Source organism: Bubalus kerabau, chromosome 13, assembly GCF_029407905.1.
Source record: "Bubalus kerabau isolate K-KA32 ecotype Philippines breed swamp buffalo chromosome 13, PCC_UOA_SB_1v2, whole genome shotgun sequence".
In the NCBI taxonomy this organism is placed as follows: Eukaryota; Metazoa; Chordata; class Mammalia; order Artiodactyla; family Bovidae; genus Bubalus; species Bubalus kerabau.
The window spans coordinates 52,537,361-52,564,350 of NC_073636.1; the positions used below are offsets into that span (position 1 = coordinate 52,537,361).

General features: G+C 40.6%; 2 protein-coding genes across 8 annotated transcripts in view; both read left to right on the forward strand.

Moving 5' to 3' along the window:
* The window catches only part of UBOX5 (U-box domain containing 5), a 46,767-nt gene continuing 19,777 nt past the window's right edge, over window positions 1–26,990 (forward strand). For 4 of the 7 annotated variants that reach the window (XM_055544352.1, XM_055544351.1, XM_055544350.1 and 1 more), the window contains exon 1: window positions 1,852–1,962. The gene's annotated coding sequence lies outside the window, so the exon portion shown is untranslated. Of the gene's footprint in view, window positions 131–249; window positions 271–1,851; window positions 1,963–19,534; window positions 19,557–26,990 lie in introns of those variants that run through there. The other 3 variants (XM_055544353.1, XM_055544355.1, XM_055544354.1) reach the window with 3 other exon arrangements.
* FASTKD5 (FAST kinase domains 5) lies at window positions 91–10,243 on the forward strand. Its single transcript, XM_055544340.1, has 4 exons — window positions 91–130; window positions 543–635; window positions 1,855–1,962; window positions 7,521–10,243. The coding sequence occupies exon 4, from the start codon at window positions 7,558–7,560 to the stop codon at window positions 9,997–9,999; it is 2,442 nt and encodes an 813-aa protein (XP_055400315.1). The 5' UTR covers window positions 91–130; window positions 543–635; window positions 1,855–1,962; window positions 7,521–7,557; the 3' UTR covers window positions 10,000–10,243.

Genomic DNA, 26,990 nt, shown 5'->3' on the forward strand with positions numbered 1-26,990 from the left:
ACCGGAAGTAGCGGGCAGCTCACCGGAAGTGGGGGCTGTGAGGCCAGGGTGAAGCCGGAGGAGTCTTCGTGGTTCCGCAGCCGGCGAGAGTGGCGAGTGCTGTTGCGTCGCCCGCACTCGCCAAGCTCAGGTGAGTGACGGCGGCCGGGGAGGAGGCCGTGGCGGCGCTCTCTGCCGAGTTGGGCCGCGCTTCCAGGCCTGAGCTGCGGGCAGCTGTGCCAGGCCCAGCTCTAGGGAGAACCTCGGATACCTGGAGTCCTGTGGCCTTTGGTAAGCGGCTTATGGCTCAGATGGTAAAGAATCTGCCTGCAATGTAGGAGACCCGGGTTCAATCCCTGGGTCTGGAAATCCCCTGGAGAAGAGATTGACAACCCACTTCAGTATTTTTGCCTAGAGAATTACATAGACAGAGGAGCCTAGCAGGCTGCATACAGTCCATGGGGTCGCAAAGAGTCGGACAGATCTAAACGACTACCACTACCACTTCTTACTTATACCATGATTTTTCCTCTGTGAGACGAATAACAGTACTTGTTTCACAGGGCTTTTGTGAGAACGTAATGAAATATTTTGCCGCTCCTCTTATCCCACTTCAATGTATGCGATTCACCTGGAAATTTGGAGATTCGGAGTCTGTAAGTCTGGGGTGAGACCCGAGATTCTGCGTTTCTCACCATTTTCCAGGTGAGGTTGATGCTGCTCCTCCGCAGGCTGCACTTTGAGTAGCAAGGCCCTACGGTATTTGCTTAGTACCTGGCACAGGTTGAGTCTTCAGTAAATAACAATACGAGATATATACCCTCCCCCCGCCTTTTTTTTTTAAACAGATAGTTTCTGGTTACACAAGCCTAAGGATATTATGGGTATCTCCCTCCGTTTTTTTATGTCTGGGGATAAGAAAAATAATTGCCATTTTTCTTTCTGTACAAACCATGACACAGCTCTTCTCAGCTAACTCAGGGAGCTTTGGGGCCTCTCCATACCAGTTATATTCATGGGCCTCCTCAGGTGATGCTTCATTGCCCACTTAGAGCAGACTCCTGGAGGTTCTTCATCCTGTGGAGTTGGAGCCAAGTGCTTTAGCACCAACATGCCTCACCTCTGTGCTTTAGTCATTTGTTGCTGCTGGAATCTGAATTTGTGTTTTCTGTGCTTTACTCACATTTTGTGAGTCGCCTAGATTTTGTGACTCAGTGCTCTGAATGGCCTTAGGCAAGCTCTGGGATGAATTTGCTACTGCCTGGTAGACCAGAATAAAATTGAAAAACTCCATGCTACATAATACAACTGAAAAAGCAAGGCATTTGGCTGTTATACAGGCCTAATTTAATTTGTCAGTATGGTTTTCTTCCCCATTCATCAGTTTATATTTTCAGGTCCCCAGTAAGGCCTTATCATTCACCATGCAAATAAGTCACCTTTGATACCAAAGAATTCTGATGTTTCCCCTTCACTTTTCTGAAATACCATATGCAGTCTTGCAAATATAGGAAAACCGATAAAATCAAATATTTGGTTGTGCTAAAAGTGATAGGTACTTGAACTGTTTATTTGGAAATGTTTTCACGTGATTGTGGATGCAGATACTTTACCTGTCGGGATTTTGTCAATCCTCTCATAGACTCCAGCGCCGAGAGAAAATCAGTTTTTTGTTTTTTTAATTCTCAGGGCTACTCAACACATTATTTGATAAGACGAAAGTGGAGTTTGAAGTATCCATTTATTTGTGGTAATTTTAGAATTTTATCAGGACATAAGTGGGTTAAGTTTTTCTAGCAAAAGAATCAAATCAGAATTGAGATCTGGTATCTGGTAAATTGAATATGCTGAGGGTGTCATATACTTAATCTACAGTTAGCATGGCTGCCTTCCTCCGCCTGGCTCCCCTCCTCTAACTTCTGGACTGTAGTTTAAAACGAAGCTATTCGGCCTTGCTCAGACCTGTACCTGGAAGGTGGAAAGGTAAGATTTCTCGCTCTTGTGAAATCACATCATTCAGGGTGGTTTGGGCAGTGTCTTTCAGAACAGCCGTGGTTGGTCCAGTGGTGTCTGAGGCTCCACTCTGGTTCTTTAGGACCCCTAAAGAGGAGATGGGGAGGGGAGTATCCTTGGGGCATTTACACTAGGAAAGGGACTTTGTGAAATGATGTCACATAAATTTGAACCTTTAGAGGAGACATAAGGAGTTAACCAATTGGGCATCTCTTAGTGTTCTCTTTCCAGCTTTCTTATGGATTCTTTGGGAACCCTTAAATAAGGAGGAACTAAGTCTCCTCTGTGTTTGTCTCTAGGCAAAACATCCTGGCCTCTTTTTCTTTGTAGTGCCTTTTCTCCCCACTCTTCTGCTTTATTGATTCTATATCTTCCTTGTGTTTCTTCCCTTTCCTTCTCTACACTACTTAATACTCATCTTCTAAAGTGATTGTATTTCACATCTGTATACGCAGATATAGTGTAGGAGAAGGCGATAGGACCCCACTCCAGTACTCTTGCCTGGAAAATCCCATGGACGGAGGAGCCTGGTAGGCTGTAGTCCATGGGGTCGCTAAGAGTTGGACACAACTGAGCGACTTCACTTTCACTTTTCACTTTCATGCATTGGAGAAGGAAATGGCAACCCACTCCAGTATTCTTGTCTGGAGAATCCCAGGACGGGGGTGCCTCGTGAGCTGCCATCAATGGGGTCGCACAGAGTCGGACATGACTGAAGCGACACAGCAGCAGCAGATATAGTGTCTCTGCTAAAAGTTTCATGGCAGAAAAGTGAGTAGCTAACTGTTTGCCATTTGCAGTTTGTGTCTGCATGGCTCTAAGATTAGTTTGTCATCGTTCATTACTGGGCATCCATAGACAAGTTCTACAGACAGTAGGAAGTGCTTGTACTGGAAATAACTTTTCAACCTTTTTCTTGAGTATTTAGGTTACTTTATCTATTCATTGGTTGTCTTCTTGAAGAACAATTTCTTGTTAGAACATCCTTTTTGTAAATTTAATTTTTTCAAAGTTATATGTGTGCATGGCTTATATAGTTAAATTCCATGGTGGCACTGTGGTTAGGACTTGGAGCTTTCACTGCCCACACTGCAGGTTCAATCCCTGGTTCAGGAACTAAGATTCCATAAGCCGCATGGTGTGGCAAAAAAAAAAGCAAATAGTTTGACAGATCTTATAACACTAAGTATTAACTCCATTTTTGTTCTCCAGAGACACTTTTCAACTATTTGTTTGTTTCTTTTGGTATTCATTGGTGTACTGTAAATAAATAATATTTGTATTTCTATTTCTTGATTTCTAGAACATCTCTATGTCCATAAAATCTTTTGACTTCTTTGTTATGGACTTGGATGCTCTAGGTCTCTTGTATTACTGTTCAGTTTCCCTCTTTTTCCCCTCCTTTTAACCTCCCAGTATAGTTTGCTCAAAATTTTTGATTAAACGGATATTCAAGGTTTATGTTAGTAAGATTATGTAAATATTATTTACAGCTGAGCAAGGAGTATAATATAGCAATTCTTGTACAACTTTTTTGTATTGTTTGGAGTTAATAATTTTTGTTGCTGTTATTGCCTTGGTTTTCCATCTACCTATTACTTATTGGCTCAGCAGTAAAGAAGTCATCTGCCAATGTAGGAGCCATGGGTTCAATCCCTGGGTTGGGAAGATTCCCTGGAGAAGGAAATGGCAACCCACTCCCATGTTCTTAGCTGGGAAATCCCGTGGACAGAGGAGTCTGGCTGGCTACAGTCCATGGGGTTGCAAAAGAGTCGGACACAACAACTTAGTGACTAAACAAATTACTTGTTTATCCTCAGATTATCCATCAGAAATGTCAGTCTCCTCTCCTGTGTAATATTCGTCTCTTCAAGCATAAACTAGTTGCTCTTTGCGTCTGTTCACAGCTGTAGTCCTGGAATCTTTATCATTATTCCTGGGGTTTCTCTTTACTTCCCTTCTATGTTGAACTGTAAATTCTGGATCCCATATCTCTCTTGCCAACTTTCACATCTTCAATTATGATAGTTCTCTTTACCTTGATACTGGGGCATCTTGTAAACTCATTCCTTCATGTAGATTTTTGTCTTTGATGTCTTCTTTTTGTTCTTTTTATAAGTAGTAATTACTAGTGATAGCTAGGATCTTAGACTGTTAAAGGTATGAGGGGCTTTTGAGCTTACCTAACCCTCCAGTTCTAACACTCCAGCTTCTTGGCACCTGGAAACCCTATACATTATTTGCTACCCGCCCCCCCCCCCCCCACCCTCCTGTCTGAAATCTGACTTCCCATTTTGTCTCTCCAATACACTAACAATGTGGGATTTGGAATCAGATAATCTTTGATGTCAAACCCCATTTTGTCCCTTAGCTGTGTAATCTTCATCAGGTTTCTTAATCTTGTGAAGACTCTTTTTCCTTATCAACAATATGGAGATAATAAAACCTACCTTGCAAAAAGGTAAGAATTGGAACTGATGCAGATGAAACTGCTTATTCAGGGATTTGCACAGTGGAGACCCTAAGACAGTTGTGGCTCTTGTTCTTGTGGGACCCTAGTTCCCAGACCAGGGATCCAACATGCAACTCCTGCATTGGAAGCATGGGGTCTTAATCATTGGACCACCAGGAAAGTCCCTTAACCTGTATTTTTGCAAATCAGAAAGAGCCACATAATTCAAAACACTGAATCTATACCAGTCAAGCATTGATGATGCAAGAAACGGTTCTTCATTTCAGGACCACATACACTAATCTCATTAAGTAATCTTAGATAATATTAATTGAAGTAACTTAAATAATATGCTTTTAAAGTTGTACTAGTTATAAAAGTATTTGTTAAATTAATCTATGTATTCTTCTATTTAACAGTTTTAATCCTACTAAAAAGGAGAAAAAGTTAATTTGTCAAAGGTGTAGCAGAAAGTCTCCTAACAGCTATATACTTTCCTTTTATATAGGTGTATTTTAAGTGATGTCACTTGTTCTGTTTGTTCCACCAACTATTTGTATAAATCTTTCCATGTGTTGATGCCTGACGCACGCTTATTCTGTAAACCAAGTTACTCCTTCTGAAAAGACATGGATTTTCAGTTTTTTTGTTATTATAAAAAAAAAATTTGTCTTTTTATTAAAGTTATTTCTTCAGATCTAGTTCTCAAGATGAGAAGGAGGACTTTGAACAATTGCTTTGGTTGGACGTTGTGCTGACCTAAATTTAGATTCAGTTCAGTTCACTTCAGTTCAGTCGCTCAGTCGTGTCCGCAACAGGTTCCAAAACAGGTACTCTTAAAAGCCTTGTTCTGTCAACTAAAGAGTTCCATTACTTGCTTTCTCCTTTGTTCCCACCATACCTGAGGTGCAGTATTAATTGAGATTCCGTTTTGAGGCATAAATCTTTAAGTATCATCTGTTAAAGAGAAAAAGTATCATCCTTAAGTATCAAATGTTAAAGAAAAAATAATCACTTCAGTACTATTTTCCTGATGTCTTCTAATTTTTAAAAAGTTGGCCATTTGCATTCATAGGAGTAAGCTAATAGTCTATAGCAAACTTTTTCTGTAAAGGGCCAGATAGTAAATATTTAATGCTTTGCAAGACATATATTCTCTGCTAGAATTACTCAACTCTGCTCTTGTAGTGAGAATGCCTCCATAGACAGCATTTAAAGCATTTAACAAATAGCCTGGCAATGTTAAAACTTTACTTACAAAAACAGGTGAGGGCTGGATTTGGGCTCTGGGCCATAGTTTGCTAACACTGGATCTATAGCATCTGGACCCACAGATTGAAACTTGGTGGGAGAATGGTCCACAGGCCACAGTATGGAACTAAGTGTATAAAGATTTGGTGTGAAAGAATTCTGTTTTGGTTCACAAAGAAATTAGGAGCATACCTTCCTGCCATCCAGAGAAGCCTATGTGGCTGGGCTACTTGAAAAAAGCCTCTAACCTGCCCTGCAGTCCTCTGTTTCTTATGCTATGGGCTCCGGAAGGAAGGGACTGACGGGAGTTGCTTAAGCATTTCAGAAAATCATTCTGGCACCTTTAGAACCTTCATGGGATTTTCTGCATCATGAGCCGTGTCTGGTCCATATCTTGGCATCTTAGGGCTCCCTGAGTTTTGCTTGTGAGGCTTTGGCATTTCTCAAGCAGAAGGAGAGACAGTAAGCATTGAAAGCAAGAGTATGGCAGAGTCATTTTCATAGTATGTCGTGGTTTCTGCTGTAGAAGAAAAGTAGAACTTGTGCTGCTCTCAGGCAGAATAATCAACACCTGACTCACTGGAAGCACTGCTAATATGCCTCCTCCAGAGGAAAGCTCTGCTGCTCCCCTTGTTGTCAGCAGGGCAGTTGCATGAATTGGTGTTCCCTGAGCCCAGCTTGGAAATGCTCTTTGTGTCTCACCCATGAATTGACAGTGAGCAGGGCCTAGGCCCTCTACCCTCCCCCACCAAAGTGCTTGAGTTTTTCGGGGTTGGTTTTTTTGGGGGTGAGGGGGTATTTGGAGTAGCTGAATTTTTCTTTTTGATTTTTATTGGAGTACAGTTGCTTTACAATGTTGTGTTAGTTTCTGCTATACAGCAAAGTGAATCAGTGTACATATATCCCCTCTTTGTTAGTTTTCCTTCCTATTTAGGTCACCACAGAGCATTGAGTAGAGTTCCCTGTGCTATACAGTAGATTTTCATTAGTTATCTATTTTATACATAATGTTGTATATATTTCACTCCCAGTCCCCCAATTCTTTCCATCTCCCACTCCCCCCACCTTGGTATCCATAAATTTTTCTACATCTGTATCTCTGTTTTTTCTTTGCAAATAAGCCCATCTGTATGTACCATTTTTCTGGATTCCACATATAAGTGATATTATATGACATTTGTTTTTCTGTTTCTGACTTCACCTGAATGACTGTCTCTAGGTCTATCCACATCTCTATAAATGGTACTATTTCATTCCTTGTGAGTGAGTTTTCAAGTTTACTTCCCAAGTCAGTGACTGCTCTGTGATAGTGATTCAGACTCTTGTAGGCCTTGAGAGGAGAATAGGCATCTTCTACAAGGTACAGAAGTAGCATTAAAACAACTGAATTCTGTAATCAATAGGAGGAATGGGGTGGGGGGTTATTGTGGGTATAATTGTGCTGATATCAAAGAGGTGGAATAGATTGCTTATTTCTGTTCTTAGCTTTCTTTTTGGAAATCTGCTTTCCTCATTCCTGTTGGATTTTAGTGCAACAGCTATCTCTAACTGTAAAGAAAGTCTGGCCAGAGGACAGAGGAAATTTAAACTGAGGAGCAGTCCAAAGAACTACTCAATGGTACCCTAGGTTTGGGGTTTTCCTGTGCCTTTATGCAGGGTACATGGGGTTTTTCCTTGATGTATGCTGTCTTGTGGTTTGGGCATTCACTAACATTGAACTTACTTGAGTGGACAGTGGTATAGTTTTAATCCATGTCTTATAGTCTGTAAATTTTAGTATTAAGATAGGTGGAAGCCACTTATTCTTCATCTACCCTTTTTTCAGTATCTGGCACCAATTCTGGCCCAGTCATTTGTGATCCATGGCTCTTGTGATATGCCGAAGATTTCCAGGCACTTTATGTGGAACACCTTCCCAACCAGCTCTAATCAAGAACCATATAAACAAGAAATGGCTTGGTCAGACATGTGAGGACTGTGCTCTGACTGCTAGAATGATCAGTACTGACACCAGAATGGCAGCCATTCTCCAGCTGTTAAAACCTATAAGATATTGGACATTTTGCAGTCCTTTGACCTACAGTGCAACCCAAAGTGTGGTATGGTGGAATATGAGAAGCTACATGTGGCACAAAGGACAGGACTCTCCAGAAAACAGCCTCTGCTGTCTTGCCAGAAAAGTTAACATTTGTAACACCTCTGCTTCTTGGAGGCTTCTGACAACCGGCAGTACCCTCCCAGGTTTGGAATTCAGCAGGGCTTCTGCCTCTAAGGCCAGCACGTTGAACCTGCACTCACCCAGGGCCATGAAAATTGATGAAGAGGATATAGAAACTTTTGATTCCCTTGAAGACCCTCGAGTTTTCCTCCAGCTAAGACCAGAATATCAGCTTCACAGCTATGACAGATCTGAGACTTGTCAACCTCTGTCAATTTCAGAAGGTGAACTAATTTTGCACAAAGTCACCGTTTATCAAGATAATCTCCAGCCTCAAATTATTGTTGACTATTTCTGTAAGCTGAGTTCTTTGCCTGCAGAGCAACATCCTGTTTTGCTGTCCAGTACCAGCTTTGCTCTGCTTTGCCAGTTGAGTGTGAAAAACATACATCTCTTTGATGCCCCAGATCTGATCAGTATTTTGAAAGCTTTTGTCAGTTTAGGAATTCCTCATTCCCATTCAATGCTAGATGTGTTTGAAACAAACTTTTGCCATAAGGTATGGGAAATGAGTCTGGATCAACTTCTCTTGGTGGCTGACCTCTGGCGGTACTTGGGACACAGAGTACCTCGGTTTTTAAAGATCTTTTTTAGTTATCTTAATTTGCACTGGAAAGATCTATCCTTGTCCCAGCTGATTCACTTAATTTATATTATAGGTGAAAGTCGTCAGGCACCCCAGGATCTAATGCAAAAACTAGAATCATTGATCCTCAAGTATATAGATTTGATCAATTTAGAAGAGATTGGTACAATCTGTTTGGGGTTTTTTAAGTCGAGTAGTAATCTCTCTGAATTTGTCATGCGGAAATTTGGAGATCTGGCTTGTGCTGACATGCAGCATCTGAGTAGTTATGCCTTAGTGAATATTCTTAAAATGTTCCGTTTTACTCATGTGGATCACGTAAATTTCATGAAGCAATTTGGACAGATTGCTCCTCAGCGAATTCCTTCCCTGGGAGTTCAGGGTGTCATGCACCTGACTCTTGCCTGCTCGGCATTACGCTTCCTGGATGAAAGGGTAATGAATGCTGTGGCTGCTTCTTTGCCTCCTAGGGTAGCATACTGTCGAAGTAAAGATGTTGCCAAGATTCTGTGGTCATTTGGAACTCTGAATTATAAGCCACCCAATGCAGAAGAGTTTTATTCTAGCCTGATAAATGAGATTCACAGAAAGATGCTTGAGTTCAATCGATACCCAGAACACCTGCTCACGTGCTTGCTGGGCCTGGCATTTTCTGAGTACTTTCCAGTAGAGCTCATAGATTTCGCTTTGAGTCCAGGGTTTGTCAGGTTAGCTCAGGAGAGAAGTAAATTTGAGGTCACCAAGGAGCTGTATACTCTTGATGGTACAGTTGGCATTGAATGTCCAGATTACAGAGGCAATCGTCTTAGTTCTCAGCTTCAGCAAGAGGGGTCAGAAATGCTATGGAATCTAGCAAGGAAGGATATGAACTCAAAACCTGAATTCATAGAAGCTCTCTTTTTACTTGAGACCATGTTGGGTGGGCCGCAGTATGTCAAACACCATATGATTTTGCCTCATACCCGATCTTCTGATTTAGAGGTTCAGCTTGATGTTAACCTGAAGCCATTACCATTTAACAGAGAAGCCATACCAATTGAAGATGTAGCCAAGTTAAGGCTTAAGCATGTGGGAGTCAGCCTTACCGATGATTTGATGAATCAGCTACTAAAAGGGAAATCAAAAGGGCATTCCCAGGGGGAAATTGAGTCAGACAATGGGCAGCAGCCCTTGAAATTAGAAGAGACGGCTAAACCTGTGGGAAGTTCCCTTTGCAATAAGGTAGACAGACTGGGGGCCATGGAGATGGCTGGCCTATCCCCCGCGACCTGCTTGCAGGCCCCACAAGTGAAGCTGGCTATTCAGTTGACAAACAGGAACCAGTATTGCTATGGTTCCAGGGATCTGCTCGGACTGCATAATATGAAGAGGCGGCAGCTGAATCAACTTGGGTACCGAGTGGTGGAGTTATCTCACTGGGAATGGCTCCCACTACTGAAACGAACTCGCTTAGAAAAACTGGCATTTCTCCATGAGAAGGTGTTCACCTCTGCTCTCTGAGGGCCTTCAGGGTCATTTCTACTCATTAATGCTATAGACATGCACTGTACCAGGTATTGTGAAACAGTTGCAAAAGCCAGAATGTAGATTTGGTAATAAAATTATCTGTTGAGATTAAGTTGTACCCTGTCTGTGGCAGACAGAAGCTAGTGTACATTACTGTGAATGAATTATAACTTGGTCCAGTTGTGTAAGTTGCTGCTAATTTGTACAAGTAAATAATAAACATCTTAAAATCAAAAAACTCCTTATTTTCCTTTCTGTTTACTAGCCTTATCTCATGATTTGCTTTGAATTTTTAGGATAAAAGTATAGTCAGGCATTGTCTAAATCTAATTTTTAAAAAATGGTTTTCTTATATTTTGTTTTAAAGTAATAATCTTCTACAGCTTATCTTGTACATCATCGTTTTTCCCCCATGCATGTTTTTTTCACACCCCCTAGAATTAAAGTCCTTTTCATTTTCCTTTAGATTTGGTTGGTTCCTGTTTTAAAGAGCCATTTCAGAATTAGCTTAATATCTTCCCCTTAGCTCCCTCTTCTGCATTTCTACTTCTCTTGCATAATTCTCCCTAACCCCTTTCCAAGGGATATTTTCTTCCTAAAATTGGACCTAGGAGAGTAGAATTATATGAGTGCCTTTTGGGTCAGTGGTTCCCAAATCTGATGACCAGGTAGAAGAATGTTTTTCATGGCAAGCAGCTCCAACAAGAAGGAAATGTATTACTCCCATAATAGGAAGTCCAGGGAGATTGAGGTTTGTATTAGAGCCACAAACATAAGAAGAATGGATATATGTGAGAAACTTAATACAAATAACTTTTATAAATGCGGTCTATGAAAACTTTTAAAGTGGACTCCTCCCACTGTTACTTAGGTTTCCCCTCAAAGGTCACTTCCCCATCCATGCTAGCTAAAACTACCCCATTGGCCTTTGATCATGCCTTGTCACCTTCAGGTGTTTTCCCCATTGCATTCAGCATTAACAAATTTTTCTTTCTATCTTTGTTGATTTCCCTGTTGGAAAGTAGGCCCTTGAGTTAACTTTGTCTAGAATTTATCTCCAGTGCCTAGGACAGTGGGTCCTGGTACATAATAATGTTCAGTGAGTGATCAGGGAATTAAGAATGGTTGGGCATTGCTGGAGAGTTGGGTGTAGAAGGAAGGGAGAGGGTGGGGCTAGAGGGAGAAAAAGAATATCTGGGTAACAAAAGCCTATGACCTTGCTAAAGAGCCTGGGTTTACAGGGGCTGGAGTTCCTCTGAAGGGTCCTAAGTCAGGGAGTATTTGGACAGATTCATGTTTTAGAAATGTTAGGGGAAAAGCAGGACAGAACTAGATTGAGGGGTGGGGATGTGTGAGATAAGGAGAATATTTCACAAATGTGTGCAAGAGCTCATATGAGAAATGATGAAGGCCAAAATTATGAGAATGGAAAGTTTAAATTTCAGAGATGTTTGGGAGGGGAAAAAGACCACAACTTGCTAATTAATTGGTTTGGGGAATGAAAATGAAGATTTTAGTGCCTAGACTGATAGAGAGTTGTCAACTAAAATTGAGACAAAAGCAGGACACATGTTTGGGTAAAGAGTTAATGCTGAGACTGTCTTGGTCATGCTGAGGTGGGCCTCTGGGCAGAAGGGTTTAGGCTGGAGTTTCAACTGGGCATGAGGTCAGATGGCAAAAACCATGAGTAAAATTGCCTAGGACAGGTGGAAAGTAGGTTATTGCAGGTAGGGAGGGAAAAGATGACCAAGAGTAGAATACCAGGACTTAAAGGAAGGTCAAAGCAAAGAGATCCAGTGATAAAGACAGATAATCAGGAAAAAGTAGGGGCATAGAAGTAAGTCTGGTCTCTCCAAGACCACTCACTAGAGAAAAAACTTACAGTTTATTATAGTGAAAGGATGCAGATTAAAAATGGTGAAAGAAAAAGGGACATAGTATAGTATCTAGGAGAGACACGTCACAAGTTTTTAGTTGTCTTTTTCCATTAGAGACATACAGACAGCCCTTAGTTAATCCCAGCAATGATGTTTGCCAACACGTACAGATATTGCCAGTCAGGGAAGCTCCGGTCTTGTTGTGCAGGTCAATCATGTAGACGTGAAGTGAGTGCCCACACAGTTTACCTTAGTTACTCAGTCTCCAGCCCCTGGAGACATTCACCTTATTACAGCAAAAGACAAAAGGCATTTTCAGCTTATTCCACCATAAGTTACATTGTTAGTGTAAACTACCTGGTGTTTACCTTGGGTGTGGCCCAAGGTCTTAAGTGAAAGTGAAGTGCGACCCCATGGATTGTAGCCTACCAGGATCCTCCGTCCATGGGATTTTCCAGGCCAGAGTACTGGAGTGGGTTGCCATTTCCTTCTCCAGGGGATATTCCCTACCCAGGGATCAAACCCAGGTCTCCCACATTGTAGGTAGACACTTCACCGCCTGAGCCACCAGGGCCCTCAAGGCCCAAGGTCTTAGGTGTATATAAGACAGTCTTATCAGGCACTGTATTCCAAAGGCATAGAGATTATCTCTCAGGACATTTCTGTGCAAAGTGAAAGACTTGAATACTCCAAACCTACTGAGTTAACCTTTCACTGCACAGAAACCAAGGGTAAAGCGTACTTCAGAAAGGAAAGAGTATGTATCCTCAGTTCCTCGGAAGAGAAAATGAAGGCAAGAACTAGAAAATCTTCAGTTTAGCAAATTGGCCATCAGTGATGACCTTAACTTTAGCAATTTGTTTTTATTTATTTATTTTGACTGTGCTAGGTCTTCGTTGTGCTCAGGCTTTTCTCTAGTTGTGGCAGTCGGGGGCTACTCTCTAGTTGCGGTGCTCAGGCTTCTCACTGCCGTGGCTTCTCTTATTGCTCAGCACAGGCTCTGGAGCTCTCAGGCTTCAGTAGTTGTGGCCCCCAGGCTCTAGAGCACAGGCTCAATAGTTGTGATGCACGGGCTTAGTTGCTCCGCAGCAAGTGTGATCTTCCCAGATTAGAGATTGAACCCTTGTCTCCTGAGCCACTAGGGAAGCCCAACTATAGCAATTTGAGTTACATAGTCATGGAAAAAGCCAGATTGCACACCTGTTGAAGGAATGGATTACAAATATGAGGCAATACCTTGAGAACCTTGAAGGGATGGGGAAACTTGAGTGGGATTTACAATGGGACTAGAATTGCCAGATAAATTACAGTATGCCCAGTTAAATTTGAATTTCAGATAAACAATGAATAACATTTTCTAAAATGCACATAAAGTTGGCCATTTTAAACAGTGTACAGTTCAGTGATATTTAGTACCTTGATAGTATTGTGTAGCCTATCATCACTATCTAATTCCAGAGCATTTTCTTCACCCCCAAAGGAAACGCTGTACCCTTTTATCAATCGCTTCACATTTCCCCCTTTCTCAGACCCTGACAGCCACTAATCTTTGCCTCTGGATTTGCATACATGGTGGGTATTTTGTATAAATGGAATATGCAGCTTTCTGCGTCTGACTTCTACTTAGCATAATATTTTCAGGGTTCATTGATACTATAGCATGTTGTTGTTGTTTAGTCGTTAAGCTATGCTTGACTCTTTGCAACCGCATGGACTGTAGCCCATCAGGCTCCTCTGTCCATGGGATTTCCCAAGCAAGAATACTGGAGTGGGTTGCCATTTCCTCTACAAGGGATCTTCCTGACCCAGGTATCGAACCTGTGTCTCCTGCATTGACTTGAATTCATTACCACTGAGCCACCTGGGAAGCTTATTATAGCATGTACTAGTACTTCATTCCTTTTTATGGCTGAATAGTATTTTGTTGCATGGATATACAATATCTGATTTATCTCTTCATCAGTTGATGGATTGGGTTTTTTACCCCTTTTAGCTGTTGTGAGTAGTGCTGCTGTAAATTAGTTCAGTTCAGTTCAGTTCACTTCAGTCGCTCAGGTGTGTCCAAAGCTTCACAGCCCCATGGACTGCATCATACCAGGCTTCCCTGTCTATCACCAACTCCCGGGGCTTGCTCAAACGCATGTCCAATGAGTCAGTGATGCCGTCCAACCATCTCCTCCTCTGTCATCCCCTTCTCCTCCTGTCTTTAATCTTTCCCAGCGTCAGGTTTTTAATGAGTCAGCTTTTCACATAAGGTGGCCAAAGTATCGGAGTGTCAGTTTCAGCATCAGTCCTTCCAGTGAATATTCAGGACTGATTTCTTTTAGGATGGACTGGTTTAATCTCCTTCCTGTCCAAGGGATTCTCAAGAGTCTTCTCAAACACCACAGTTCAAAAGCATCAGTTGTTTGGCGCTCAACCTTCTTTATGGTCCAACTCTTAACATCTGTACATGACTACTGGAAAAACCATAGCTTTGACTATATGGACCTTTTTTGGCAAAGTAATATCTCTGCTTTTTAATATGCTGTCTAGTTTGGTCATAGCTTTTCTTCCAAGGAGCAAGTGTCTTTTAATTTCATGGCTGTAATCACCATCTGCAGTGATTTTGGAGCCCAAGAAAATAAAATCTCTCACTGTTTCCATTGTTTCCCCATCTATTTGCCATGAAGTGATGGGACTGTTTGCCAAGGTCTTAGTTTTTCACATGTTGAGTTTTAAGCCAACTTTTTCACTCCCCTCTTTCACTTTCATCAAGAGCCTCTTTAGCTCCTCTTCACTTTCTGCCATAAGGGCGGTGTCATCTGCATATCTGAGGTTTATTGCTATTTCTCTCAGCAATCTTGATTTCAACTTGTGCTTCACCCAGCCTGGCATTTTACGTGATGTACTCTGTATATAAGTTAAATAAGCAGAGTGACAATATACAGCCTTGACGTACTCCTTTCCCAATTTGGAACCAATCCATTGTTCCATGTCCGGTTCTAACTGTTGCTTCTTGACCTGCATACAGATTTCTCAAGAGGCAGGTCAAGTGGTATTCCCATCTCTTTAAGAATTTTCCACAGTTTGTTGTGATCCACACAGTCAAAGGCTTTGGCATAGTCCATAAAGCTGAAGTTAGATGTTTTTCTGGAACTCTCTTGCCTTTTCTACGATCCAGTGGATGTTGGTAATTTGATCTCTGGTTCCTCTGCCTTTTCTAAATCCAGCTTGAACATCCAGAAGTTCTTGGTTCACGTACAAGCCTTGCTTGGAGAAATTTTGAGCATTACTTTGCTAACATGTGAAATGAGTGCACCCGTGTAATTGTTTGAACATTCTTTGGCATTGCCTTTCTTTGGGATTGGAATGAAAACTGATCTTTTCCAGTCTTGTGGCCACGGCTGAGTTTTCCAAATTTGCTGGCATATTTGAGTGCAGAACTTTCACAACATCATCTTTTAGAATTTGAAATAGCTCAGCTGGAATTCTGTCACCTCCAACTAGCTTTGTTCATAGGATGCCTCCTAAGGCCCACTTGACTTCACATATCAGGATGTCTGGGTCTAGGTGAGTAATCACACCATCATGGTTATCTGGGTCATTAAGATCTTTTTTATATAGTTCTGTGCATTGGGCTTCCCTGATAGATCAGTTGATAAAGAATCCACCTGCAGTGGAGGAGACTCTGGTTAGATTCCTGAGTCAGGAAGATCTGCTGGAGAAGGGATAGGCTACCCACTCCAGTATTCTTGGACTTCCCTTGTGGCTCAGCTGGTAAAGAATCTGCCTGCAATGTGGGAGACCTGGGTTCAATCCCTGGGTTGGGAAGATTCCCTGGAGAAGGAAAAGGCTATCCACTCCAGTATTCTGGCCTGGAGAATTCCACAGACTGTATAGTCCATGGGGTCACAGAGAGTCGGACATGATGAGCAACTTTCACTTTCTGTGTATTCTTGCCACCTCTTATTATCTTCTGCTTCTGTTAGGTCCATACCGTTTCTGTCCTTTATTGTGCCCATTGGCTCAGCTGCTAAAGAATCTGCCTGCAATGTAGGAGACCTGGGTTCAATCCCTGGGTTGGGAAGATCCCCTGGAGAAGGGAAAGGCTACGCAGTCCAGTATTCTGGCTTAGAGAATTCCATGGACCATGTAGTCCATGGGGTCACAAAGAGTCAGACACGACTGAACGACTTTCACTTTTCACTTTGCATGAAATGTATCCTTGGTATTCTGGTTTTCTTGAAGAGATCTCTAGTCTTTCCCATTCTGTTGTTTTCCTCTATTTCTTTGCATTGATCACTGGAGAAGGCTTACTTCCTTCTCCTTGCTGTTGTTTGGAACTCTGCATTCAGATGTGTATACCTTTCCTTTTCTCCTTTGCCTTTCTCTTCTCTTCTTTTCTCAGCTATTTGTAAGGCCTCCTCAGGCAACCATTTTGCCTTTTTGCATTTCTTTTTCTTGAGGATGGTTTTGATCAATGCCTCCTGTACAATGGCCATAGTTCTTCAGGCACTTTGTCTATCACATATGCTGATAGACAGCTCTATCAGCTGTTGTGAATATTCACATATAAATTTTTGTTTGAATACCTGTTTTCAGTGTTTTTAAGTATGTAGAAATGAATTGCTGAGTCATATATTAATTCTGTGTGTAACTTATGGAGGAACCTCCAGATTTCCATGGTGGCTATACCATTTTACATTCCTAGTAGCTCAGAATTTACTAGGGTTCCGGTTTCTCCGCATCCTTGCTATATGAAAAAATAGCCATCCTAGTGGATGTGAAGTGATATCTTATTGTGGTTTTGATTTGCATTTCCCTAGGGAGTTGGTGATGGACAGGGAGGCCTGGCATGCTGTGATTCATGGGGTCGCAAAGAGTCGGACACGACTGAGCGACTGATCTGATCTGATCTGAGGGACTCATAATGTTTAGTATCTTTTCAATCATAATGTCAAATCGTCTAGCCCATGAACACAGGATGTCTTTCTGTTTACTTGGGTCTTTAATTTGTTTCAACAACACTTTATATTAATAGTTTTCAGTGTACAAGTTTTGTACCTTCTCAGTTAAATTTATCCCCAAGTATTATTTTTGATGCTATACTGAATGGAATTTTCTTATGTTCCTATATGAATTGCTGATTGCTAGTGTATAGAAATACAACTGACTTACCCTGCGTCTTTACTTAATTCTTTTATTAACTCTTTTAAGTGGGTGTATGTATATTCTCTATGATTTTCTATATATGGGATCTTGTCATCTGTGTATTTAGTTTTACTTGTTCCTTTCTACTTTGGATACCTTTTAATTTCATTTTCTCCCTAATTGCTCTAATTAGAACTTCTAGTACAAAATTAAATTGTAGTGGTGAAAGCAGGCATCCTTGTTTTATTCCAGATCTTAGAGGGGATGCTTTCAGTCTTTCACCATAGAGTATAATATTAGACCCCTTGGATTTTTCATAAATGACCTTTACTGTATTGAGGAAATTCTATTCATAGTTTGCTGAATGTGCAATAAATAATTTTTTAATGTAAGTATGTCTCAAGTAGTACATGGAACATTCTTATACTAAACAAATTATCAACCAAAAAAATCCATTTTTATCTAAATTTATCCAGATTTCATATTTAAGTCGACATGTAAATTTTTTATTTGCTAAATTGATAACCTTAAGGACAAGGCTGGATTCTTTTGAGGTGGTTGATGGAGGCAGAAGAGACTTCAATGTTATTTGCATATTGAGGAAAGGATCCAACAGTTAGAGATAAGTTTAAGATTCAAGAGAGAGGCAAGAACAGATGGAATAAGGCCGTGGAGGGGAGGGACAGAGTTAGGGTCAGATTTGTACAAGAAGAGCTTGGCTGCCTTACCTGGGTTCCCACATAAGTTTCCTGACACTGCTATTAAGGTGCTAAGTAAATGGTATTAGAACCCTTTGCCCATCTGTGCCTTGTTTTGATCCTACAAATTTTTTAAGAGTAAAAACTGTGTCCGCTTGTGCCTGGCAGTGTACCTTGTGCACATATTAAGCTCTTGAAGATTGCTCCAAGTATATAACATTGCAAGCTTCTTTTGGACTTAGACCTGTGTTCTGGCCTTCCTGTGCCTGAGACAGCTGTCTTTTATTTTAACTAGCTGTAAGAGAAATGAACACAAGTCAGATTTTTTACTTAGATGGACGAGTAACTCAATTTAGAAATTATAACAAGTAAGATTGCTCCAAGTATATAACATTTCAAGCTTCTTTTGGACTTACACCTGTGTTCTGGCCTTCCTGTGTCTGAGGCAGCTGTCTTTTATTTTAACTAGCTAGAAGAGAAATGAACACAAGTCAGATTTTTTACTTAGATGGACAACTCAATTTAGAAATTGTAACAAGTATTATACTTCTTTAAAGGCTGAAGTGCCCAATTTATAAAATTGCTCAGTGCATTGGTATTCCACCCACTCTTTGAGGCTAAATGCTTTTCTCTTATTTGACAGGTAGTCTTTTCTTTTTTTAAATTCTGTAACCTGTTTGAGCCTAGTCTTTAAAATATGTGTATCTGCCAGAATTACTTTCCATTACATTTTCATGAAACTCAAAAATCAGTTTGTATAACTCAGTTATGGCAACTTCTTTGTAAGCCAAAGGAAGATGGATGTACAGGTGTTCAGAAAGTGTCATGGTCACCTTATTCTCTTCTAAATTATCCCTCCACACTTCCCTATTGCTAGGTTCTGAGTCTTCAGCAACAAAAAGATTTGCTTGACTGCTTTAAGGAAACACAGAAACCTTTGAGATAAGATGACCAGTTTGTCCCAGTTTGCTTGGGACTTTCCTGTTTTTAGCACTGAAAATTCCACTTTCTGAATAGACCATGTGGTTGGTCACCCTCCCTCTGGATCTCTTTTCAGTACTGTTCTTGTACATTCCCTTCCTCACCCTGAGTATAGGGAGGCAGAGAAGAAATGTCTCGCACCATTTGGACATCCAGTTCTGTATCAGCTATTAGCTGCGAGAAATACTCTGAGCGTGTATCTGTAGCCTTATTCTTACTTATATCATCCTGTGACCCCAGGAACCCAGTCCCATTATTTTATCAACTTAAAACTCTAAACATACAAAAGGAAAACTTTTCTGCTTAGTCATAGTTATCATTTAAGTGACAGGTACTCCAAGAATAAGCATGTTGGTTTGTTTCAAGTTTGTTTCTTACAGTGTGGGTTGTTGTTGTTGTTCAGTCGCTCAGTCGTGTCCAACTCTTCGCAACCTCATGGACTGCAGCACACCAGACTTCCCCTGTTCTTCACTGTCTCCTGGAGTTTACTCAAACTCATGTCTGTTGAGTTGGTGATGCCATTCAACCATCCCATCCTCTGTCGTCCCCTTCTCTTCCTGCCTTTAATCTTTCCCAGCATCAGGGTCTTTTCTAATGAGTCAACTTTTTGCATCAGGTGGCCCAAGTATTGAAGCTTCACTTTCAGCATCAGTCCTTTCAGTGAATATTCAGGACTGATTTCCTTTAGGACTGACTGGTTTGATCTCCTTTCTGTCCAAGGGATTCTCAAGAGTCTTCTCCAACACCACAGTTCAAAAGCATCAGTTGTTTGGCGCTCAACTTTCTTTATGGTCCAACTCTCACATCTATACATGACTACTGGAAAAACCATAGCTTTGACTATTTGGACCTTTTTGGCAAGGTAATATCTCTGCTTTTTAATATGCTGTCTAGGTTAGTCATAGCTTTTCTTCCAAGGAGCAAGCGTCTTTTAATTTCATGGCTGTAATCACCATCTGCAGTGATTTTGGAGCCCAAGAAAATAAAGTCTCTCACTGTTTTCCTTGTTCCCCATCTATTTGCCGTGAAGTGATGGGACCACATGCCATGATCTTAGTTTTTTGCATGTTGAGTTTTAAGCCAGCTTTTTCACTGTTCTCTTTCACCTTCATCAAGAGCCTCTTTAGCTCCTCTTTACTTTCTGCCATAAGGGTGGTGTCATCTTCGTAAATGAGGTTATTGCTGTTTCTCCCAGCAATCTTGATTTCAGCTTGTGCTTCACCCAGCCTGGCATTTTACATGATGTACTCTGCATATAAGTTAAATAAGCCGAGTGACAATAGCGTGGATAGTGGAATTAAACTGGAATCTTCAGTTAAAGGGCTTATATCTGGGTGAGGAACTTTAAGACTTCTGTGGTAATAGTGTGTTTGGATTTATAAAATAAAAAGACAGTACATGGAATCCTTGTGATAAAATGATCCCGTATCTTGACTTTGGTACACAAAAAGTGATTACATAGATCTGTGCAAAGAATAAACTTGCATAGAACTTAATCTACAGACAAACACAAATGAGTCGTTGTAAAACTGGTGAAATCTGAGTAAAATCAGTGGATTGTATCATTGTTCATTTCCTGGTAGTAATGTTGTACTATAACTATGTAAGATGTTATCATTGAGGAAACTGGTTAAAGTTATGAGAGATCTCTTTGTATTGTTTCTTAACCATGCACATGGATTTATAATGACATTAAAAAGTTTAATTAAAATTTTAAAAAAATATTTCTTAGAAGGTAGCTTTGAAATCCTTGTGAGATATTTATTCAGTAATATCTTATACATAGTTTGTTTTTCTCCTTCATGCTCTTAAAGAATCCTTTCTTTTTAGAAAAAGCAAAATGTCAAGGGAAAAACTGAGACAGCTAGTTTATTTCTGAGTTTGTCCTTTGATATTCTTTGATATCTTCAGAAAGCCATTTGCGAAGATAGGCCCTCATGTAGTACAAAAAGGATAGTGCAAACACATCAACCAGAAGCAAGGGAAGTCCCGTGAAGGGTCAATTGCCTCTAAGTGGTTCGAAATTGCTAGTGTCATCTAGGAGGTTAATGGATGACTTTTCATTCAGTGTCATTTCTCTCCCTAGTTATAAGGTTTCTATGACTTTCATCTGAACAGTAGCTTTCAAATCCTTTTACTACACCACTTAGTAAGAAGTACATTTTTCATCAAAACCCAGAATAGATATAATTTCATATGTACATATATCTGAAACTAAAGTTTCATGAAACACTGATCACCCTCATATATGATATATTCTGACTTCTTTCTTTTTACTTAATTTTTTAAAATGCTGATTATAGCTCAGTAATTTGAGTTCTTGATTCTCGATCTACAGTTTGGAAAAATATTGCCTCATCCCTCCATGTAAAGTAGTCTAAAGCCCGTTGGCATGACATTCGGGGCCCTTCCCAGCCCTTCCTCCCCCAGCTAAGTGGCATATTCAGCATTTCCTGGCTGGCCTCACACTGTCCCGTTCCTGTGCCTTAACTTTTACTCTCCTTCTCCTAGTGCCCTTCCCATTTTGTTCCTATTCTTGTCTCTTGGCTTCTATGGTCGAGCATATATTGCATTTTTAATATTTATCACTAGTAGATGGTGTCTGTCTTTCAAAGTTGCCCATGAGTTTAGCCACATGCCTTAGTTGTCTCTAGTTCAGATGTTACTCCTGTGAGTTCTTCCCTGATTGTTGGCAGGTGTTTTCAGTCTTTTTCATCAAAAGCCACAGGATGTTTATATATTGAACATAGTATATATTTGTTACAGTTATTTGTATAAAACTGAAACAAGTCTCATGACATAATGCACTATGTGCACTTTTGTATTACCTGCTCTTTTAGTTCATATTTCTTTTCTTCAGCCTATAACTTGATTTTAAAACAAATTGACAAACATTGATTAGACCATCCTTCCCTACTTTGAATGTCATCTGTGAAAAACCTTTGTATTACCAGCTGTTACAAACCTTTGTATTCCATAATCACTGTTGGGAGGAATTTTGTAATGCTTCAAGACTTGAGAACAGGACCCTTTTATCTTTTTTTCCCTCACAAAAAGACTTATAGAGAATATTTATTGCAGATTTTTTTTTCATAGTTAAAAAAATTTAAATATAAGTAGTAGGTCAGTGGAGAAATAAACTCTGTTTTTAGTCGTACAATTGAATACTATGAAGAAGTTAAAATGAACAGACTAGATATACACATTTTAACATGGAAAAACTTAAAATAATAACATTTAATAGAAAAGCAAGTTGCAAGGTAATACACTGTAAATTATCAGTAATGTACATTCAGTTCAGTTCAGTTGCTAAGTCGTGTCCAACTCTTTGCAACCTCATGGACTGCAACATGCCAGGCTTCCCTGTCCTTCACCATCTCCAGGAGTTTACTCAAACTCATGCCATTGAGTCAGTGATGCCTAACCATCTGATCCTCTGTCACCCTCTTCTTCTCCTGCCTGCAGTCTTTCCCAGCACCAGGTTCTTCTCTTCAGGTGGCCAAAGTATTGGAGCTTCATCTTCAGCAGCAGTCCTTCCAATGATTATTCAGGGTTGATTTCCTTTAATGTTTACTGGTTTGATCTCCTTGCTGTCAAGGGGATTCTCAAGAGTCTACCAGCACCAGAGTTTGAAAGCATCAGTTCTTCAGCACTCAGCCTTCTTATGCTCCAACTCTCACACCTGTACATGACTACTGGAAAACCATAGCTTTGACTCTATGAACCTTTGTTGGCAAAATGATGTCTCTGCTTTTTAATATGACGTCTAGGTTTGTCATAGCTTATCTTCCAAGGAACATAATTTCATGGCTGCAGCCACCATCCACAGTGATTTTGGATCCCAAGAAAATGAAGTCTGTCTCCGTTTCCATTTTATCCCTGTCTATTTGCCATGAAGTGATGGGACTGGATGCCATGATCTTAGTTTTTTGAATGTTGAGTTTTTTATTTTTAAATTATTTATTTAGTGTCTGTGCCATGCAGCATGTGGGATCTTAGTTCTCTGACCAGAATCGAACCCGTACCCCTGGCATTGGAAGCACAGAGTCTTAACCATTGGACACCAGGGAAGTCCCAAATGTTGAGTTTTAAGCCAGCATTTTCACTCTCCTCTTTCATCCTCATGAGGAGACTCTTTTTCTCTTCACTTTCTGCCATTGGGCTTCCCTGGTAGCACAGCTGGTAAACAATCTGCCTGCAATGCAGGAGACCCCGGTTCAATTACTGGGTTGGGAAGATCCTCTGGAGAAAATACAGGCCCAGTATTCTTGGGCTTCTCTGGCAGCTCAATTGATAAAAAAAAAAAATCCCCCTACAATGCGGAAGACTTGGGTTCAATCCCTGGGTTGGGAAGATCCCCTGGAGAAGCTACCCACTCCAGCCTTTGCCCTGCTTCATTCTGTACTTCAAAGCCAAACTTGCCGGTTATCCCAGGTATCTTTCGACTTCCTGCTTTTGCATTTCAGTTCCCTATGATGATGCTGGAGAAGAAAATGACAACCCACTCTAGTATTCTTGCCTGGAGAATACCATGGACAGAGGACCCTGGCAGGCTGCAGTCCATGGGATTGCAAAGACTTAGACACGACTGAGCGATTTTCACTCACTTCACTCCCTATGATGAAAATAGGATCTTTTCTTGGTGTTAGTTCTAAAGATGTTACTTCTAACATCTTTTTTTGGTGTTAGTTCTAAGAGGTCTTGTAGATCTTCATAGATCTGTTTGACTTCAGCTTCTTCAGCCTTAGTGATTGGGGCATAGACTTGGATTACTTTAATGTTGAATAGTTTGCCCTGGAAGTGAACTGATATCATTCTGTCAGGTTTTTTTTTTCTTTATATTGCACCCAGGTACTGCATTTTGGACTCTTTTGTTGACTGTGAGGGCTGTTCCATTCTTCCTAAGGGATTCTTGCCCACAGTAGTAGACATAATGGTCATCTGAATTAAATCCTCCCATTCCTGTCCATTTTAGTTCACTGATTCCTAAAATGTCGATGTTCACTCTTGCATCTCCTGTTTGGCCATATCCAATTTACCTTGATTCATGGACCTAACATTCCAGGTTCCTATGTAATATTGTTCTTTGCAGCATTGGACTTGACTTTCACCACCAGGCACATCCCCAACTGGGCATTGTTTCCGCTTTGGCTCAGCCTCTTCATTCTTTCTGCAGCTCTTTCACCACTCTTCCCCAGTAGCATATTGGACATCTGCCAAGCCAAGACTGGGGGGTGGGTCTCATCCTCCAGTCTTTATATCTTTTTGCCTTTCATACTATTCTGGGGGTTCTCAAGGCAAGAATCAGTTCATTTCAGTTGCTCAGTCGTGTCTGACTCTTTGTGACCCCATGGACGGCAGCACGCCAGGCTTCCCTGTCCATCACCAACTCCCGGAGCTTACTCCAACTCATGTCCATACAGTCGGTGATGCCATTCAACCATCCCATCCTCTGTCATCCCCTTCTCCTCCCGCTTTCAATCTTTCCCAGCATCAGGGTCTTTTCCAGTGAGTCAGTTCTTTGCATGAAGTGGCCAAAGTATTGGAGTTTCAGCTTCAGCATCACTCCTGCCAATGAATATTCAGCACTGATTTCCTTTAGGATTGACTGGTTGGATCTCCTTGCAGTCCATGGGACTCTTAGAAGGGACTCAAGGGAGTCTTCTCCAACACCACAGTTCAAAAGCATCAGTTTTTCAGCGCTCAACTTTCTTTATAGTCCAACTCTCATATCCATATATGACTGCTGGAAAAACCATAGCTTTGACTATATGGACCTTTGTTGGCAAAGTAATGTCTCTGCTTTTTAATATGCTGTCTAGGTTGGTCATAGCTTTTCTTCCAAGGAGCAAGCGTCTTTTAATTTCATGGCTGCAGTCACCATCTGCAGTGATTTTGGAGCCCCCCAAAAAATAAAACCTCTCAGTGTTTCCAGTGTTTCCCCATCTATTTGCCATGAAGTGATGCGACCAGATGCCATGATCTTAGTTTTCTGAATGTTGTTTTAAGCCAGCTTTTTCACTCTGCTCTTTCACTTTCATCAAGAGGGTCTTTAGTTTTTCTTCGCTTTCTGCCATAACAGTGGTGTCATCTGCATATTTGAGGTTACTAATATTTCTCCCGACAATCTTGATTCCAGCTTGTGCTTCATCCAGCCCATCATTTCTCATGATGTACTCTGCATATAAGTTAAATAAGCAGGGTGACAGTATACAGCCTTCATGTACTCCTTTCCCGATTTGGAACCAGTCTGTTGTTCCATATCCAGTTCTAACTGTTGCTTCTTGACCTGCATATTGATTTCTCAGGAGGCAGGTCAGGTGGTTTGGTATTCCCATCTCTTTAAGAATTTTCCACAGTTTGTTGTGGAAAACTAACTGTGTGTAGAAAAGGCAGAGGAACTAGAGGTTAAATTGCCAGTATCTGTTGGGTCATCGGAAAAGCAAGAGAGTTCCAAAAAAACATCTACTTCTGCTTTATTGAGTACGCCAAAGCCTTTGCCTCTGTGGATCACGAGGCAAGAACACTGAAGTGGTTTGCCATTCCCCTTCTCTAGCGGACCGTGTTTTGTCAGGTACACTAATGAGACACAAACATGGCAAAATGTTAGATTTGCTAAATCTACGGGGTGGATATAAGAGTGTCTACTACATTATTTCTTTATCCTTTTATCTAAAATATTTTGTAATGAAAATCTTTGTAATAAAAATTGATATGTCATCTGCTTATAAATCTTTATTATCTTGCTATCTTATAATACTATATTGTCTGGCTCCAAGCTGCTTGCCTGAACTGTAGGTCACTTTAGCCATGATCTGTTTTGCCTGATTTATACTTAGATCTGATCTCTCTTAGAAGCCAAATTTGGATAAGGAACTTGTAGTTTGTAAGTATTGTATATCCTGGACAGTGTTTGCAGTGAGTTCAGGTAGTATAGCTATTTCCTAGGCAGAGCTGAAGAGACAGTCTTCCTGGATGAGACCATTTGCATTTTCATGTGGTAAGTCATTGTTTTTTTCTGTATTAAGTATTAAGGCAGGAAATACTTGTCTTAAAAAATCAGGAGTGTTGAAACCAGAGAGAGGAAAGATCATACAAAGATGTCAGTGGCAACCAGAGTCCTGTAGAAGCTTGAGGTGTTTGGGCATCACTGTTTCCCCCCAAAATATTATAATTTGTAAGTTTTTTTTTTTTTTTAAAGGATCTGCCACTCTGTTTCAATTTGATCTCCAGTCCTAATGTGTTTTCAGTCACTTTTTCCTCAGTCATTATTTGCTTTCTTTTTTTTTGGTCTTCGCTGCTGCACACAACTTTCTTTAGTTGCGGCAACAGGGGCCACTCTCTGGTTGTGGTATGAGGGCTTCTCATTGTGGTGGCTTCTTGTGTTGTGGCTCACAGGCTCTAGAGTACTCAGTAGTTGCCCTAAGTCATGAGGGATCTTCCTGGACCAGGGATTGAACCCGTGTGCCCTGCATTGGCAGGCCGATTCTTAAGCACTGGACCACCAGGAAAGTCCCCCAATCATTCTTTATTTATTATTATTACCACTTTTATTATTGTTATTGGACTATTTTTTAAGAGCAAGTTGAGGCTTACAGAAAAATTGATCAAATAATTTTTGATGGGAAATGGAAATCAGAGAATTCCCATGTACATCCTCTCCCTTCCGTATAGTTTCCCTATTATTAACATCTTGCACAAGTGTGGTTTATGTATTATAATTGATAAACCAATATTGACGTATTATTATTAACTGAAGTCCATAGTTTACATTAAGGTTTACTCTTTGTGCAATTCTGTGGATTTTGACAAATGTGTAATGCCATTTATTACAGTATCATACAGAATAGTTTCACCACTTAACCATTTCACTTTTATCTCTATTCCAGTGCTTAGCATAGGGCATGTAAATATTACATGCATGTGCAATGATATTTCATCTAAAATTAATATGACCAATCAAATTTAGTAGAGTTTAAAAAACATTTAAAGAATAATTTTCTACCACCAAATAGAGCCTATATTAGGAATAAAAAGATGGCTTAAAATTGTAAAATGTGTTATATCTCATTAATCTGTCAAATAAGAAAAATAAAACTCAATATATAGAGACAGTCAGAATTCAAAGCATATAATGTACGTGTTAAGTCACTTCAGTCATGTCCGACTCTTTGTGACCCTGTGGACTATAGCTTGCCAGGCTTCTCTGTCCATGGGATTCTCCAGGCAAGAATACTGGAGTAGATAGCCATACCCTTCTCCAGGGGATCTTCCCCACCTAGGGATTGAACTTGTG

What these genes read in the sequence shown, in the direction of transcription:
- FASTKD5 (XM_055544340.1), top strand. Translation starts at nt 7,558, where the DNA reads ATGGCTCTTGTGATATGCCGAAGATTTCCAGGCACTTTATGTGGAACA.